The sequence below is a fragment of the Musca domestica genome, unplaced genomic scaffold (genome assembly GCF_030504385.1).
Source record: "Musca domestica strain aabys unplaced genomic scaffold, Musca_domestica.polishedcontigs.V.1.1 1, whole genome shotgun sequence".
NCBI classification, from domain to species: domain Eukaryota; kingdom Metazoa; phylum Arthropoda; class Insecta; order Diptera; family Muscidae; genus Musca; species Musca domestica.
This window is the reverse complement of record NW_026712114.1, coordinates 38,411,156-38,430,036: the sequence shown is the minus strand read 5'-3', so window position 1 is coordinate 38,430,036 and position 18,881 is coordinate 38,411,156. Positions and strand designations below refer to the sequence as shown.

Below are 18,881 nucleotides of genomic sequence, written 5' to 3'. Positions count from 1 at the left end.
GTGCACCAAACGTGTAATATCAGGCCGAATAGTATGGAATTTTGCACATACAACCAAATTAGGCCTGCAAATAAGTATCCCAAATTTGATCGAAATTGTTCATCCGATTTGTTATTTTAGTCCTCCGCAGCCGTAATATGCACTCTGTAACAACAATATTTGGGGAAATATATCAAATACAGCTCAGAAATACCTTTGCTAAATTTTATCGAGATCGGTTCGGATTTGGATATATCTCCCATATGTAACTTCGTCCGATTTACCTTTTATTGTACACCAAACGGCACTTACGACGAATTGAGTGTAGAAGCTAGTATGTAAAATTTGGTGAGGATCGGCTTAGATATAGCTATAGCTCCCATATATATTGTTCATCTGATTTGCTATATTTGTTACCCACAGCCGTAATATGCACTCCGTAACAACGATATTCAGGGAAATATATCAAATACAGCTTAGAAATATCTTCGCCAAATTTTATCAAGATTGGTTCAAGTCCGAGTTTAAAAGATACAAATGCTTTTCTTTTGAACTTTAAATTATAATTATAGTCATAGCGTTTATGACTGAATTCTCCCATAAAAACTTTTAATTGTTATGTGGAGCTCTACTAAATTAGCAAAGTGGTGTAGGTTATCATAAAGTCGGCCCCGCCCGACTTTAAGTTTTTCCTTACTGATTTAATATTGCAAAGAAAAATTCATTATTTTAAACCTACTAGCAATGCAGAAAATAGTTTGTTCAGATTACCATTTAATGGGATATTCGGTTCACATAACTCCCTAACCAACTTAAAACCTCAGTAACAAATAATAATTTTAGCATCAATTAATACTTACAAATTATCATCCTACATCTTATTTCACCATTGGCATATCATTGGAAGTAAGTACTTACTACACTGCCACCAAGCGTTCAAAAATCAGTCGATATATTTTTGATTAATAGATTTTAATTTCTGATTCATTTTATAACACTTTTTTGGTTGTTTTTGTACCACTGTGTTGAGTGGGATCTAAAATTGGGTGTATACGTATTAACACAATTTTCTTTGATTTTGGGACAATATAGCATTTATTTCATATGTATAATTAGGCCTGTTTTTTTGTTAATAATTATAGCTAACCTATAAATTATATACCTGTTAGTCATTTGAATTAGGTTAAACATCAATCATTTAAAAATAATTACAGATCGTGAATTTTATGTACTCTTCAAAACGAATTCATATCGCATTTGTCCAAACAACATCCATTTGAGCTGTCATACTTCAATAAAACACTTTTTTAATGGCAAAATGAACTTTAATCACCTAATATAGCTGTACAAAATGAAATAACATTATCAAAATTATTCTCTCTTTAATTTTGAAGCCTTTTCATCACGACTTATACATCTAATCACACTCCTTAAACACAATTTGACAATTTTTAAAATCAAATACAAAACTAAAAATATAACAGCATAAACATCTAAATTAATTTTTTCCACAAAAGACATTGTTTTCAGGGGACTCTGCATGTGTGGTGCTCCTTTGTAACGTATCAGATATTCCAACCAATAAACCGCATTATCTTTAATTTTTAATGGTCTATCTCGATAGAGATTTGAAAATTGTTTAACATTGTCGGAATATTTTGGATTGTTTAAAACTTCCGTGACAGTTTTGTGAATAATTTCCTCGGACAATGATTCATCATGGTTTATACTGAGACCATAACCCTTTGCCACAACTTCTTCCATGTTCATTGGTTGGTCCGCAAATACTGGCAGACCAACCATAGCAACGCCATAAAATTTCGCTTCGGTTATGCCACCTTTACCACCATGGCCAAAGAATAATTTCACATTAGGATGACCCAATATGTCGCCTTGGGGCAACCATTTGCGAAAGAGTATATTTGAGGCATTTCCCGGCACCTTTGATTCATCATCACATTTCCAAAGAATTCGCTGTGGTAGCTTAGAGAGCACGTTATAGATTTTCTCCAATGTTTGCGGTTTTAAATGGTCTTTCTTGACATTTGTACCCAAACTAAAGAATATAACTCCATTTTTGGCTCCAGCAACAAATGATTCAATATCCTAAAATTTAAAGTTTGAATGTTACTTATAAGTGAATGAATGTTACTTATAAATACTGGAAAATGGAATAAAGTTTGGAAAAATCGTATATAAAAATGGAAGCTTTACCTCGGGCAAAGGATTGGGATTTTCATTCAGATGTATCCCTCCAATTTCAATCATGCCTGGTACCAAAGGTCGGGCTGGCTTTTCACTAAAATGATGACTAAACAGAATCATAGAAACACGTTGTTTGGCCTCTTCCAGGCTTGCATATTTATCGGCTGGAAAGTGTTTTCTATAAAAATCGAACAAAAAATAATTTCTTAAAAAATCACTGATTTAAAAGTTTTTTTTTTTTGGAAATAATTACTTTTTTGAGCAAAATAATTAAAGTAGTCGGAATATGTTTTTGTTTCCACTAATACTACAACCAAGTCTGTCCTATGGGAAATATAACGAAAAAATCAGTTACTCTAGGGACAGACACTGTAAGCTTAGAACTGCGATAAATAAAATAGCCCATCAAATCCTTATTTTAACATGAATATGTAATAGGGAGCCAAAAACTCATTATTGGCCAAAACGTGTAGAAAAGCTACAAGTTCGGTTGGGCCGAACTTTGAACACCCTCCAACTTCAAATACCAAAATTTGAAACAATTCCGCTGAATATGGTCGGTAAAATCACCATAATACCGAATATAGGGAGATACTATTATATTGGGGTTATACCAAGATGTGGACCTGCACAGACATTTTTCCAGCATAGGCTGTCATATCCATTACGAACTTTCAATACCAAATTTGAAACAATTCCGGTTAATAATGTCGCTGAAATCATCAAAATATCCAATATCGGAAGGTACCATTAGATGGGGGCTATACGAAGGCGTGAACCTGCACATACAATTTTCTGTCTTAGGCTGAAGTATCCATTACTAACTTCACATACCAAATTTGAAACAATTCCGGTTAGTAATGTCGCTAACATCATCAAAGTGCCGAATATCGGGAGGTACCGTTATATGGGAGCTATGCGAAGACCTGGACCTGCACAGACAATTTTCTGTCTTAGGTTGTAGTATTCATTACGAACTTCAAATACCAAATTTGAAACAATTCCGGTGAATAAAGACGCTAAACTCATCAAAATACCGAATATCGCGGTGGTACCATTATATGGGGGCTATACGAAGACGTGGACCTGCACATTCAATTTTCTGTCATAGACTGTAGTATCTATTACGAACTTCACATTCGAAATTTGAAACAAGTCCGGTGAATAAATCACCAAATACCGGAAAAAGGGAGGTATCATTATGTGGGGGCTATACCAAAATGTGGACCTACATAGCCTATTTTCAATACCAAAAGTCCTGCAGACATAATACACATTTAAGTAAAATTGTACCAACACAGACGGACATACGGACGGATTGTGGGGTCTAAAATGTATATTTCGAGGTGTTACAAACGGAATGACAAACTTACTATACCTTCCATACTATGGTGGAGGGTATAAAAATAACAATAACACAAAACCACAACTAAGAGAAAACAAATATTTGCCTTATCATTCACTCAACTTACTTATAAATACTTTCTGCAATCTTATATTGGGTGCTCATCATAATAATTTCGTATGCGGCGGCCAATAGATTCTTCAAACGAAATTCAAATCCATAACCTTCATCGATGGGAACAGATTGCATTAAACTCGCCGAGGTATACGGCACTTCCAATGGATTACCAATTAATTGTAAAATCGTCACTACTGGTATATTTGGCCAAAGTAAAGCCACTGGACAATCGAAATGTTCCGCCAAACCAAAAAAGTAATCGGCATATAAATAACTATATATTACTAAATCGAATTTATTATCCGGGTTATGCATTAATTCTTGCATTTTGGGATCATCGAATATGTGACTCAAGCCGAATAGCATATATTGCATTACATCGAATGCTTTAAACATTCTTTGAAATCGATTTCCCTGAGTACCGTTAATAGCCGCATTCATATCAAGCAATCCCGATTCAAGTTTTATGTGCGTCATACTGGTGTGTAACCATTCTTGGTGAAGAGGTAAAACCGAAACAATTGTCACATTATGATTCGCTTCAGACATAACTCTTGCCACTGCTGTTTCAATAATTAAATGTGACGGACTGGAGGTGGGAAGAAAGACCAAAACATTTGCACCGGCAACATTGAATTGAATTGAAAATCAAGTTTTGTTTTTAAAAGAGAAAACTCAGTGGCAGCGAGCTTTTATTCTCTCTGAGATATGACTAGTTATTCAAAGCTTTTACTCTCTGTTTGCGATTTGTTTATGCTTAGCTACGAAAAGTACTTATGAATGTGCACAGAAATAAAAAGATATTGAGATAAGAACTAAAACAAAAGTCTTAATCGAACAATTTTCATACTCCACTATGAGATCCGATCGTTTATTTGCGGTTTTGCCAAAATGTTAACTAGTAAATTGACAGATTATGACGACAGATATATGACAGTATTGCCATTTTATTATAATTAATAAAAGAATTGAAAACAAGTAAAAAGGAGGAAGTTAGGCCGGGCCGAACTTTGAATACCCTCTACCATTTAGAACGAATTTGGAAATTTTCGAAAAAGATAACATTCGCCAAAAATTCTGCTAACATCTTAAAAATACCGAATATAGCCGTTATATTAGTGTCTGTACGACGTGGACCTACGTTGGCATTGTTTGTCATAAGCCATTACCATATTCAAATTCGAGACTTGAAATAAACGGTGAATAATGTAGCTAAAATCATCAAAATACCGTACATAGGGAGGTACCGTTATATCGGAGCTATACGAAGACCTGAACTGGCATAGACAATTTTCTGTCACAGGCTGTAGCTTCCATTACCAACTTCAAATACGACATCTCAAACAATTTCGGTGATTATTGTACCCAAAATTGTCAAAATACCGAATATAGGGAGGTACTGATATATGGGGCCTATACGAAGACCTGGACATGCATAGACAATCTTCTGTCACAGACTGTAGTTTCCATTACGAACTCTAACTACGTAGTTTGAAACTACTACGGTGAATAATGACGCTAAAATCATTAAAATACCGAATATTGGGAGGTACAGTTATATGGGGGCTATAGGAAAACGTGGACCTGCATAGACGATTTTCTGCCTTAGGATGTAGTATTCATTACGAACTTCAAACGCCAAATTTGAAACAATTCCGGTGAATAATGTCGCTAAAATCATCAAAATACCGAATATAGGGAGGTACAGTTATATGGGGGCTATATGAAAACGTAGACCTATATGACCTATTTACGAACTTAACCTGCCTACTGGCAAAATATACATGTGTTCAACATTTTAGCTTCAGGCAAATGGACAATGCTAAATCGTCTTAGAATTTTACGCTGATCAAGAATATATATACTTTGTTGGGTCTGACATGAGTATTTCGAGGAGTTACAAACGGAACGAAAAAATTAATATACCCTCCATAAATCTTTTGTGTCTCGAACCATCGGTCGTTACCGTGAAACTGGTAGATCAGCCAGACTTCAAGGAAGTGGACGGAAAACAGCAACATCAGCAGAAATGATTCGAAAAGTAAAAAAGCGACTTAATCGAAACCCGCGTCGCAGTGACCGAAAAATGGCTCGTGAGCTGAACATATCGCAATATTCCATTTGGGAAATATTGAAAAATGAGCCAGGGTAAATCCATTAAAATTCCAAAATGTGCAAGAACTTACACCGCAAAAGAAAGAAAATAGACTCAAAAGAGCTAAGGAGATGCTTCGCTTGGCCGAAAGTGGTGAACTGCCGAATTTGGTTTTCTCCGATGAGAAAACATTCGTTGTCCAGCAGTTTGTAAACAAACAAAATGATTGTGTTTACTTGCCAAAAGTCAGCTGAAAATGTGCACCTTCTGCCTGTGACAGAAAATTGTAAAGGTCATATAACGGTACCTCCCTATATTCGGGATTTTGATGATTTTAGCGACATTACCCACAGCATAACGAAAAATTATTTGGCTTTGTACCTTTTAAGGAGGTCCTTTGTTTACACTTCCTTGTAATAGACTATTCAGTTCTCTTCCAAAAAAATGTATTGACAATTTTAGGACAAATTCTAAAAAAAAAACCACCAAAATATGAAATTACCATTTTTTGTCATTATGAGAACCGTACTTAAAATTCTCTGAGCAACATTTTTCTAGAACACTTTGAAGCCGAAAAATCTGTTCTTGTAATAATTATCTTCCGGTTTATGAAATAATGGACGAAAAAGACATAGAAATTGTCAAGCCAAAGAAACGTTTTTTACACCCAAAAAAATATTTAAAATATTTTTACACAATTGTCATACCTGTAAATACCTTGTATAGTCCAATATTGTGAATGGGCCATCAATAATTCAAATCCTCCAACTAGTAAATTTGTTAAACGATATACAAATCCATAATTGTCGTCTTGAGGAATTTTCTGCATTAAACTGACTGGCGAGTATGTCATTTCCAGTGGATTTCCTATTAATTGTAAAATTGTTCCAACCGGTATATTTGGCCATAGCAATGCCACGGGACAGTCAAAATGCTCCGCCAAACCAAAAAAGAAGTCCGCATAAAAATAACCATATAACATCAGATCAAATTTATTATCACTATTTTCAATAAGGCTTTGTATTTTACGATCGGCGAGCATTTCACCAAATGTAAGAGTCATGTTTTTCATCATTGAGAATGCTTTGAGAATTTTCTGAAGAGCATTCCCCTGGGTGACATTAACACATTTAGTATTATTGCTAACATGAATAAGTTAATTCGCATTTTTCAGGCAATTGGTGAACAGTATATGAATGTAACGATGTTGAATTGCGCTTCGATCACTAAAAACGACTGAGGAACTGTTCTTTTCGATGGGAAAACTTTTTGTAAACTACTTAAAAGCTATAAGATATTATTTTCAGTTCTCATTTTTTTATTCTCACATCTTTCACTTATTAGGTATGTACAGTTCGATCATGGGAATTTTCGAAAAATTTATTGTGTCATTTATTTGAATATTTTATAAATATATATAAAATGATATTAAAGGAGGAAGAAATATATCTTGGGAAATACAGATATAAAAATGTTCATAGATTCAGTCTTTCATCACGATGTTGGACGAACGAATATATTCCCTCACATAATAGCTACAGAAATAATATTAGCGAATTGGAATCCCTATTACTATTAAACAATGTGCAATCATAAAGTTAATTAATAATAATTTGTTTCAACTTGTATGTGGAAATATCGCTTAATTACACTAGTTAGCTATAGATTTCTCTTAGGAGGGGTGCGGCCACTTCAGCCAGCAAAAAAGATGTTTTAAGAGAAAGCTAATTATATTTTTCTTTATACAGGGTGAGATAAAAAAGCTTCAACAAAGTAAAACGCCATGATTTTTATACCCTCCACCATTTTATGGAGGCTATATTAACATTGTCGGTCCACGTTTTCGTATATCCCCCATATAACGGCACCTCCCGATATTCGGTATTTTCATGATTTTAGTGACATTATTCACGCAAATTTGGTATTTGAAGTTCGTAATGGATACTACGGCATAAGACAGAAAATTGCCTGTGCAGGTCCAAGTCCTCGCATAGCCCTCATATAACGGTACCTCATGATATTCGGTATTTTGATGATTTCAGCAGCATTATTAACCGGAATCGTTTCAAATTTCACACTGGAAGGTTCTAATGAGTACTACAATCTATGCCAAAAAATTTTGTATACAAGTCCAAGTCTTCCTATAGCCCTCATATAACGGTACCTCCCGATATTCGATATTTTGACGATTTTAACGACATTTTTCACCGAAATTGTTTCAAATTTCCTACTGGAAGATCCTAAAGGGTACTACAACCTAAGACAGAAATCTGTCTGTGCAGGTCCACGTCTTCGGTAACTCCTGATACTCCGTATTTTCATAAATTTTGCGATATTATTCACCGTAATTGTATCCAGACACAATAGTCCAACGGATTACAATCCGGAGATTTTGGTGGCCATTGTGCACTGGAAATGAAGCGAGGAAACTCATTTTGTAACCATTCTTGGGTGGCGTGTGCTGAGTGCGATGGTGTTGAGTCCTGTTGGAAAGTCCAAGGTCTGTGTGCCCAAGACTTTATTACAACCTCCAGAATATTTTCGCGATAATATTATTTTGATGCCACGGTCGATTAATACGAGCGGAGAGCTGTTATGGCGGCCCACACCATCACCATGGCCGGCACTTGAGTTCAAGTTGCCAACCGAAGGTGCACATTTTCAGCTGACCTCTTTGGCAAGTAAACACGATATTTTTGTTTGTTTACAAACTTCTGAACAACGAATGTTTTCTCATCGGAGAAAACGAAACTCGACAGTTCACCACTTTCGGACAAGCGAAGCAACTCTTTAGCTCTTTTGAGTCTATTTTCTTTTTGTTGCGGTGTAAGTTATTGCTCTTTTTGTAATTTTAATGGCTTTACCCCTAGCTCATTTTTCAATATTTGCCGAATGGAATGTTGCGATATGTTCACTGAATTTTTATTTGTTTTTACATAATTTAACATTTTGAAATTATGTGTATTTTTCAGTCGTTGTAATGTTTGGTATTTTAAAATATGAAAAGAAAACAAAAATGGTTTTGTATAAACTTAATAAATTTTACAGAAGTAATTGTTTCCCAGAAAATAATATATCAAATTTTGATTAGTCATTATGTTATACAGATATAACATAATGACATATGTTATTAGAATGAAGTCTTATCAAAACAATTTGCAATCGTTTAGGAATGACGGAGCATTTCTCTAATTTTCTTGTTTAAATTTTATTAATATCAATTGAATTGACCATAACCCTTAATCTGAATCGGCAACGCAAGTCATTAGATTATTACCGGTTTTTGTAAACTAATGTTCGAAATTACTTTTTTTTATCATCCAGACTATCAATTGGTATTCGTAGGGGTAATGATTTCTGAACCCCTATATGCCAAATAAAAATTAATTTAAGTGAGAAAATCACTATGATTGTACAAGAAATTCGAAATGTTCTATGTACTATGCTAAATTTAAAAATTTGTATGTGGTTATAGTTCAGACAGGACAGCGTAAACCCAAAATATGACGTAAGACACAATGTCTTTAATAGCACAGATCAGGCACTATTTTTAAAAGAATTACCTGGAATATTCGCCACTCAGAACTTATTCGCCACCATTCTATGGAGGGTATATTAACTTTGTCAGTCAGTTTGTAAATCCTCGAAATATTTATATCAGCGTAAATTCTAAGACAATATGTGCGTCTGTCTGTCGGTTTGTCCGTCTATCTGTCTGTTTGTCTTTTGTTCTTTCGAACGAATAAGGATAGATGGCTAAAATTTACCATACATGCATAGTTACCAGTAGACAGGTTAGGCTCGTAAATGTTTATGTTGGTCCACGTTTTCGTATAGCCCCCATATAACGGTACGGAACAGATATTCGGCATTTTCATGATTTTAGCGACAGTATGTACCGGAATTATTTCAAATTTCATATTTAATTTTCGTTATGGGTACTACAGCCTATGAGAAAAACTTTTGTATTCAGGCCCACGTCTACATATAGCCCCCATAGAACGGCTCCTCCCGATACTCGATATTTTCATGATTCTCGATACTCGATTTTTCATGATTATTTACCGGAATCGTTTCAAGTTTCGTATTGGGAGATCTCAATGGTTACTACAACCTATGGAAAAAAATTTCGTATTTGAAGTTCGTAATGGTTACTTCAGCCTATGACAAACATTTTTGTATGCAGGTCCACGTCTTCGTATAGCCCCCATATAGCTCTCGATATTCGGTATTTCGATGATTTCAGCAAAATTATTCACCGAAATCGTTTCAAATTTCGTATTGGTGGATCTCAATGGTTACTACAACCTATGGAAAAAAAATCCGTATGCAGGTCCACCTCTTCGTGTAGCCCTCATATAACAATTCCTCTCGGTACTCGGTATTTTCATGATTTTAGCGACATTATTTCAAATTTCGTATTTGAAGTTCGTAATGGATACTACTATCTATGGAGAAACATTTTTGTATGCAGGTCCACGTCTTCGTATTGCCCCCATATAACGATAGCTCGCGATATTCGGTATTTCGATGATTTTAGCAACATTATTTACCGAAATCGTTTCAAATTTCGTATTGGGATATCTTAATTGTTACTACAGCCTATAACACAAAAATTTCGTATGCAGGTCCACGTCTTTGTATAGGCCCCATATTACAGTTTTCATTTAGGTTGTAGTTTCCGGAAGCTGTTTGATTTTTTTTTAAGTTTCTTCCAAATGGCTGAGGAATTACAAGTTCAGCCCGGCCGAACTTAGCTGTTTTCTTACTTGCATTTTTTGGAACTCCTCAAAAATACGGTGATTAAGTTGTTCTCAAATGTATTTTAAGTCAACAGATATCAAGCGAAACTTACCTATAAATACCTTCAATAGTCCCATACTGAGTTTTCACTAACATCGTTTCAATCGCACCAGCTAATAAATTTTTCAAACGGAACATAAAACCATAATTATCATCTGCCGGTACAGGTTGCATTAAACTGACAGGAGCGTATGTTATTTCTATGGGATTTCCAATCATTTTCAAAATTGTTCCGACAGGTATATTCGGCCAAAGTAATGCCACAGGACAATTAAAATGTTCAGCCAAGCCAAAAAAGAAGTCCGCATAAAAATAACCGAACAACATTAAATCGAATTTATTTCCAGGATTTTGAATTAACTCCGTCAATCTTGGATCGCCCAGGGCTTGACCCATAGCTTGTGTTATTTGATCTAGCATGTCAACAGCTTTTATTATTCTCTTTAATCCACCGCCTTGATTGGCTGAAATGGCTGCATTCATATCTATAAAACCCGATTCAATTTGTACATATGTCATGCTGGGATGTAACCATTCGGATTTAAGAGGTAACACCGATACCATTGTTACATTGTGGTTGGCTTCCGACATTGCTCTGGCCACGGCCGTTTCAATTATCAAATGAGATGGACTGAAGGTGGGTACGACAACTAAAATATTTGCACCGTTCGCGCCATATAAAAATACGCTAAGCAAAAGAGCTAGCGTAGTTAGCATTTTACGCATGTTGAAAAAATTATATGTTCTTATCGCGAATAACCGAATAGAAATATTGAAAATAACGCGTCTGTTCAATTTGATAGCTTAAAGCCAACTACCGAAAAACTATACCAAACATTATTTTTATTTGTTAGGTTTTATGTTATCAACTAACTAGGGGAGGCATTGCCATAGATGCAGCCAGATAACCATAATTTATTTAAAGTCATTGGTATGACAAGCCTATTGATTATGAGGGCGAGATATTTAAGAAATTTAAATTTCTATGGACTTTTTTCTTTTTTGTCAAAAGTACCAGAAAAGTTAGCCGGTAAATCATCTTTTTATTATATTTAATATTACCAGAAAGTCTAAGAAATCTAAAGGAAATGGCTGATTTACTTGTCAATTTATGTGGGTTGTGTTATTTAAAATTTAGACCACTACCCTCCAGAAAGGGAGGAACAATGTAGTCTATACAGGACACAAAACATATGACTCAAACAACTATAATTATTGGGGAAGGTATTAGATGGAATGTCAGTTTTTGGAAAATAATATTAAAATATGATAAGTTTCGGTGCATAGGAAATTTTCAATTATTCAAAAGGTGCGAAAGGTACTAAAAGAAGTTTGAGAATTTGATAATTCATACACTACAGACTGTGTTTGTGTCTGTTTCGACTACAACGAGTGCTCATTTCGCATTTTATATCCATACCAGACATAGGTCAACATGTATAACATCGCTTTAATTCTTCTAGTAGCTCTTCTCAAGGGCTCAACATTTTTAATATCTTAGCTATCTAAAAATTCGAGTTCTATCATAACTAGATCTAGAATGAGGTTAGGTCCTAAACTTCATATATAATGACACCTTTTATCACGTTAAAGTTAGGTTGGTATCGGTTCACCATTTCTCGTGCATCCCCCACAAATAGTCATACAGGGTGAGATAAAAAATTTTATATTTTTTTAAATTTTTTTGAATGAAAGCAAATAGTATCAAATTTTCGGAAATAGCATCAAATTGTAGAATAAGTTTAGATTTGTTTGAATTGGCCACCTTTGGAACGAATTATGGACTTCAAACGGCCAATGAAACCGTCACACGCTGCCCGAATGTTGCTCTGTGGTATTTTCGCCCATTCCCGGCAAAGCGATTGCTTGAGGTGATCCACACTTTGGTATTTTTTAATGCCAAACTTGCTTTTCAAAATACTGCAGACACAATAGTCCATCGGATTGGTATCCGGAGATTTTGGTGGCCATTGTGCGCTGGAAATGAAGCGAGGAACCTCATTTTGTATCCATGCTTGGGTAGTGCGTGCTGAGTCCTGTTTGAATGTCCAAGATGTGCGGCCAAAATGTTTGCATGCCCAAGGCTTTAATACACCCTCCAGAATATTTTCGCGATAATATTCGGCATTTATTCTGATGCCACGGTTGATTAATACGAGCGGAGAGCGACTATCGGCTGTTATGGCTGCCCAAACCATCACCATGGCCGGCGCTTGAGTTTTCAGCTGGCCTCTTTGGCAAGTAAACACGATCATTTTGTTTCTTTACAAACTGCAGGACAACGAATGTTTTCTCATCGGAGAAAACAAAATTCGGCAGTTCACCACTTTCGGCCAAGCGAAACAACTCTATAGCTCTTCTGAGTCTATTTTCTTTCTATTGCGGTTGTACCTCTGTTTACCCCGATCTCATTTTCCAATAATTGCCGAATGGAATATTGCAATAGCCATTTTTCGGTCACTGCGACGCGGGTTTCGATCAAGTCGCTTCTTTACTTTTTGAACCATTTCTGTTGACGGTGCTGTTTTCTTTCGTTCACTACCTTGACGTCGGCCTACGCTACCCGTACACGTTACCAGAGCTCGTTACCGTGAGCAGTCACTGGAGTAATTTTAACATCTGTCGGACAATTGGCTTAGAAAAGACAGCAGTCTGAAGTTAATTGTAGTTTTCTCATCCCGCTATGTATATGGGAGCTATAGTTTTTTTCTGAAGCGGCTTTCACCACATTTGAGACACTTGCTTGTGCCAAAATGCAGGCCATTTGGTCTAATATTAGCCATTTGGTGCACAATTTACCAGAAATCTGTTGTAGATATATATGGGAACTATACCTAAATTTGAACCGATTCTCACAATGGGGTTCGTTCTTGGGCCAAACAAATATTCTATGGTAAATTTGATCTCAATCGGATAATAATTGCGACCTGCATTTTGTTCACACAAATGCATGGACAGACGGACTGACATGCTTAAATCGACTCAGAAAGAAATTCTGTGAAGATCCTCAAAAGTAACTATGGGTCTATCTCGCTTACTTCTCCATGTTACAAACAAATTCACAAAGACCATTACCACTATGTGGTCTAAAGCATAAAAAATCAATTTTGCGTCAGTTTTTGGCACAAGCTTCATCTATCTATCCCCTGCAAAGCCTTGATATAAAAAAATACATTTAAGTAAAACGATTTTGAAATTATTTTTGAAATAGCTGCTAATTTTCAGTTTATAATCATCTAAAAATTTAGAAAATATTCTCATAGCGTAGTCCGTTCGTTTGGTTGTCGTATTGAAAGCCGATTTTAAAGAATGGTCGCTTACATCAGAAAATATATGCAATAATATGTATGACCAATAATTTTTTAAGACATTTAAAACAAATTGTCTTATTTGCCCGAAAGCATTAAATTATATATTTTCTTTTGTTTACAGATTTTTTATAAATGGAACGAAACAGGTAAGAAACTCACACACTAAAATAAAAATCAAAAAATATGTCAACGATAATTTCTAGTAATATGTATTTAACAACATTGTGTTTAGTAGGTGTTTGTCAACAATACCTCAGGCATATGTAGTTATTACATAATTTAATAGATGTCGCCTTACCATTAAATATACCTAAATTTTTAATTTAGCAAAGGCTATGACCATACATATACTGTACACACATATTTTTATGCTTGTACAATTCGGGAAAATTTAATATATCATTTTATGATACGTAAATTGTGATTGTATTTTATGCAAAAAAAAATATTATTCCAGAAAACAGAATGGCCTAAGGTATTGATCCTAAACACTAATTTGCGAGTACACAAAAAAATAAGTTAGGTCGGGTCAAACTTGTTATACACTCCAATATTTGGAATATATAATATATATTATAATATAAAATAATATAGAAAAATGTTGAACCATATAGAAGGTGTTACACTACCTACAACACTATGTGTTGGGGGTATTATAAGTTTGATTGGCCAAAGAATATTTAACACCTCGAAATAATGGTTTCTGATATAGGAAATTATATATGGATCTTCCTATCTCGCCAAGCTGAGTCGATCTAGCTATGTATGTCCGACCGTCTGTCCATGTTAATTTGTAATCACGCTACAAGTTGCAATTCAGAATATTTTTTTGATTTTGCAGTTTCTCTATGGGCCACAATTATTAACCAATCAACTCCGAAATTTGCATGGAGTTAGAGTTCAGGGCTGGGCCGAAGCTAAGCAATTTGGATGGTAATCGGACAATATTTAGAGGGTAAAATAAACCATAGCTTTTATATCAAAAAAATATGAAAATTTCCACTAAACCGCAAATATTTTTAACCCGGCCAAATCACAAATAGATTAATACATTTTCTAAGTAATTCTTACACCCTGCAACACTATGAGTTGAGGGTATTACATACAGGTCGCAATTATCGTACGATGCTCACGAAATTTTGCATGGGGTTAGGGTCAGAATTAAAGCCTATTGTGTGTGGAGATATACATTCAGGGGTTCAAATGGACCAAAACACAAGTACAGGTACAGGTCACAATTAAAAACCAATCGACATGGAATTTTGAATGATAAGAGAGTTAAGTACAGGAAAGCATTTTGCATGACCATTGGATTATATTAAGCTGTAAAATGGACAACAACTTTCGTGTGAAATTGTTTTGAATACCTTGAATACTGAAAAGCTAATGGTAGGGCTCTATCAAAATCGAAATCTTCCAAAATGAATTTGGACATAAGGGGGCTTCCAACATATTGTAATGTTGTAGAGTATCACATTGTCGGCCCCTACACCCTATTCAAAATTCAAATACAGGGTTACAAGTAAGTTCGTGGTCAAAATCGTCAAAATATCGGGAAGTACAGTTACATTTTTAAGCATAAAATTCTAAGTCGATTTAACTATGACAGTCTGTCTGTTAAAATCACGATACAGCTCACGTTTTTTGACGTAGAGAAGAACAATTTGTATTCAGTATTTTGATTTGTCTAAAAAAGGTATTTGTAGTTCGTAGTGGGTTCTAGCTCCGATGGAGGAACATTGTACATATCGGTCCACGTTTTCGTGTAGCCCCATACAACGGTACCTCCCGATATTCGGTATTTTAATGTTTTTAGCCACATTTTGTCCATGGATTTGTATAAAAATTGGTATTTGTAGTTCGTTGTGGGCTTTAGCTCCAGTATCGGAACATTGTATATATACGTCCACGTTTGCCTATAGCACTCCCGTTAGGCTCCAACCATTCTCCTACCGATCTTACTGGAGTTTGTAGTTTAAAGTGGAACACGTTTGGATCCAGATACTTTTGCATAAAATGTTTTTTTTACCCAAGGGTGGAGGGTATAATAAGTTCGATCCGGGCGAACTTAATGAAATTGTGGCTAAAATCGTTGAAATACCGAATATCGCGAGGTACAGTTATGTTTGAAATTTGACTAGACTCCAACATCTGCACATCAACTTATATATTGACATAATCATTGCAAATGGCAACTTACATATTAAAATACATAATCCGAATTTTTATTCATTCATCCATCATTACTTATAAGATTCACATTCTTCCATTTGGATTTATTGCCATGAAAAACTAACAGTGACATATTCGCATTACTCGTTTATTAATAAAAAATCCCGCGCACACACATGCACCCCTTTCAGTTGTGCGTGTAATAAAAAATGTTGAATATACGCATCGTATTTTGAACGATTTATGAATGAAGGATTTCAAGGATGATACATCATGACATGTACATTAACCCTTGGTAGGAATAAGACAAATGTTGGCACACACATGCTATTGTCTCTCTGCCAATAGAAAAAAGCAATTACATTCCTCCCTTTTGTTTGGAAGTGACATCGTTTTGTAAGGCTAAATCTCGGTTTTTTGTGTTAGAAATAAATCGAAAAAAACTCAACATTTTTATCATATTTTCTTTTTCCTTTTTTTGATGTGAATATGTCTCCCCAATTTCATCTATGCATCATGAAGAACATGAACATCACTACCCATTCAACATTTGAGTGTTGAATGGGCATACGTTCATATATTAGATTTTTCCAGTGTTGTCACAATAGATTTAGCTATTTTCATTTTGGTTATTAATGCGTTCATTGTCGTTTGGAAATTTTTTGCACTTTTTTAGGGAAATTTCCCCCAAAAAATGTGTGTCACAAAATGTGTTCCACTTGAGTAGTTGGCCATATAAACAATTCTAAAGCGCTTGTCACAATAAATCTTTGGATAGCTGTTTGTAAAATGACAGTCTTTTTTCCAGCCAAAGGGTTGGTAACCTTTGACGCGTTTTTTGCCTGAGCTGAATTGGAGTTAATAAGGGTCGCTTGACTAAAGGTTTATGGTTGTAATTAGTTGTTTTTTTGTAGTTGAAATAGAAATCAAATAATGTTCGAAAGCCATAAATCAATCAGGTTAGAACTATATACTTCGTACAAGAATTGGGATTAAGGTATATAACATGAATTTCTGAAGCTCTTTAGTGCTTACAATAAAGTACAAACGTATTTTAATTAGTTAAAAATTTCTATGCATCCCTTTTGATATTTTTGACAAAGTTTTTTAAGCCTGTATAGAAAAATCACTCCGCTTTTTGGTATCTCATATATAATGTCATTTATCGACGACCATATGTGATAGTAACTGGTTAGAATTTGGTGTTTTAGGCTCTCTACTCGATACAAAAAAAAAAAGCAGTAAAAAAGCTGTAAGTTCGACCAGGCCGAACTTTGAATACCCTACACCATTTGGAACGAAATTGGTAATTCTCAAAAAAAAATAAATAAATAAATAAATAAATAAATAAATAAATAAATAAATAAAAAATGCCGACTGTAGCCGTTATATTAGGGTCTATACGACGACGTTGATCTGCATCGGCAAGTTTTGTCATAAGTCATTACAATATTCAAATTCGAAACTTGAAAAAAATAATGTAGCTAAAATTATCAAAACACGGAATATTGGCGGGTAACATGGGAGCTATATCAAAGCGAACACAGATAATTTTCTGTCTTTGGCTGTAGTATCTATTGCGAATTTCAAATACCAAATTTTAAATAATTCCGATGAATAATGTAGCTAAAATCATTAAAATATCGAATATCGGGAGGCGTCGTAGTATGAGGGTTATACCAAATCGGACCAAATGGCCCATTTTTAATACAAGAAGTCCTGCAGACATAATATACATTTGAGTAAATTTTTATCAACCTAATATACTTTGTTCGGAAGCTTGAGTTGGTTTCACAGACGGATAGATGGATAGACGGACGGATATCGCTAAATCGACATAGAATTTTATGCTGATCTAGAATATATATATACTTTGTGGGGTCTAAAATGTATATTTAGAGGTGTTACAAACGGAATGACAAACCTGATATATACTCCATACTGTGGTGGAGGGTATAAAAAATCAATCAAAATTTCCTCATAATTAAACAAGTAAGAAAGGCTATAGTCGGGTGTGGCCGCCCAAGTGATACCCTACATCGCCAGCACTATCCACAAAATCACGTTCGCCAGTCGAACATTTCATGTATATGTGAGTTTTTGCCCACTTCATTTTTGAAGACCATGCTAATTACTTGGAATTTCACCCAAGAAATGCAAAAACGGAAAAGTTTGTCCAATTCGTCCCTTAATATTTTTTCGATCATTTCCCAAAATTTATTATTAACAGAAACTAATATTTGGCGGTACTAATTTATCAAGAGCCTTTCCATGTTCCGAAACTGCATTGGATTCTGGGAAGAACCCATATTTACTTAAACTATATTGCTGACCTCAAAATTAAAGGGGATTTCTTTCGTTGCCGGACAAAGAAAGACACAAAAATATTTAATGTAAGAATGTACTTCCCCAGCCTAATGACAGATCTTCACGCTGTCATCTACGAATATTCATTCATTATATAAAAGAACACATCTGTTTTAATAACTACATCATTCGTATTGGATATTCAAGCAGACAGTAATGTATTCACAACGTTTTGCTCTCTTCTTTGTGGTGCTCATTGTTTGCGCTTGGGGCTTGACAACTGCCGACTGGTTGGATGACTTGAATGATGGCACCGTGAGTAATTTATTTAACAAAACAAAATTGTGGAGGTAATTTACAATAACAAAATTTAATTGGTATATCTGGTTTTAGAGTCGTCTGTTATCTACGGTCAATGAGAATGCTGCCAAGATCAATAGCATTGCGGATAATGTACGAACGATAGGTAAAATCTTGGAGAACGTAGATGGTAGCAATGAAGATGAATAAATAATTTTAGACTTTATAAATAAAAAAAGATAAAAAT

At 34.9% G+C, this 18,881-nt stretch overlaps 1 protein-coding gene and 1 long non-coding RNA gene across 2 annotated transcripts in view; one reads left to right on the top strand and one right to left on the bottom strand.

Annotated features, from left to right (window-relative positions):
• Nucleotides 1–1,065: 1,065 nt before the first annotated feature.
• On the bottom strand, nucleotides 1,066–11,348 carry LOC101897252 (UDP-glycosyltransferase UGT4). Its single transcript, XM_059127889.1, has 5 exons — nucleotides 10,597–11,348; nucleotides 6,449–6,883; nucleotides 3,657–4,286; nucleotides 2,194–2,362; nucleotides 1,066–2,085 (listed from the first exon to the last, which is right to left on the bottom strand). The coding sequence occupies exons 1-5, from the start codon at nucleotides 11,268–11,270 to the stop codon at nucleotides 1,351–1,353; spliced, it is 2,643 nt and encodes an 880-aa protein (XP_058983872.1). The 5' UTR covers nucleotides 11,271–11,348; the 3' UTR covers nucleotides 1,066–1,350.
• Nucleotides 11,349–18,465: 7,117 nt separating this feature from the next.
• LOC131805335 (uncharacterized) overlaps nucleotides 18,466–18,881 on the top strand; it is a 419-nt gene continuing 3 nt past the window's right edge. Inside the window, exons 1-2 of the long non-coding RNA XR_009343657.1 lie at nucleotides 18,466–18,649; nucleotides 18,728–18,881. The exon at nucleotides 18,728–18,881 is cut by the window's right edge and continues 3 nt beyond it. This is a non-coding gene — a long non-coding RNA (uncharacterized LOC131805335). The remainder of the gene's footprint in view (nucleotides 18,650–18,727) is intronic.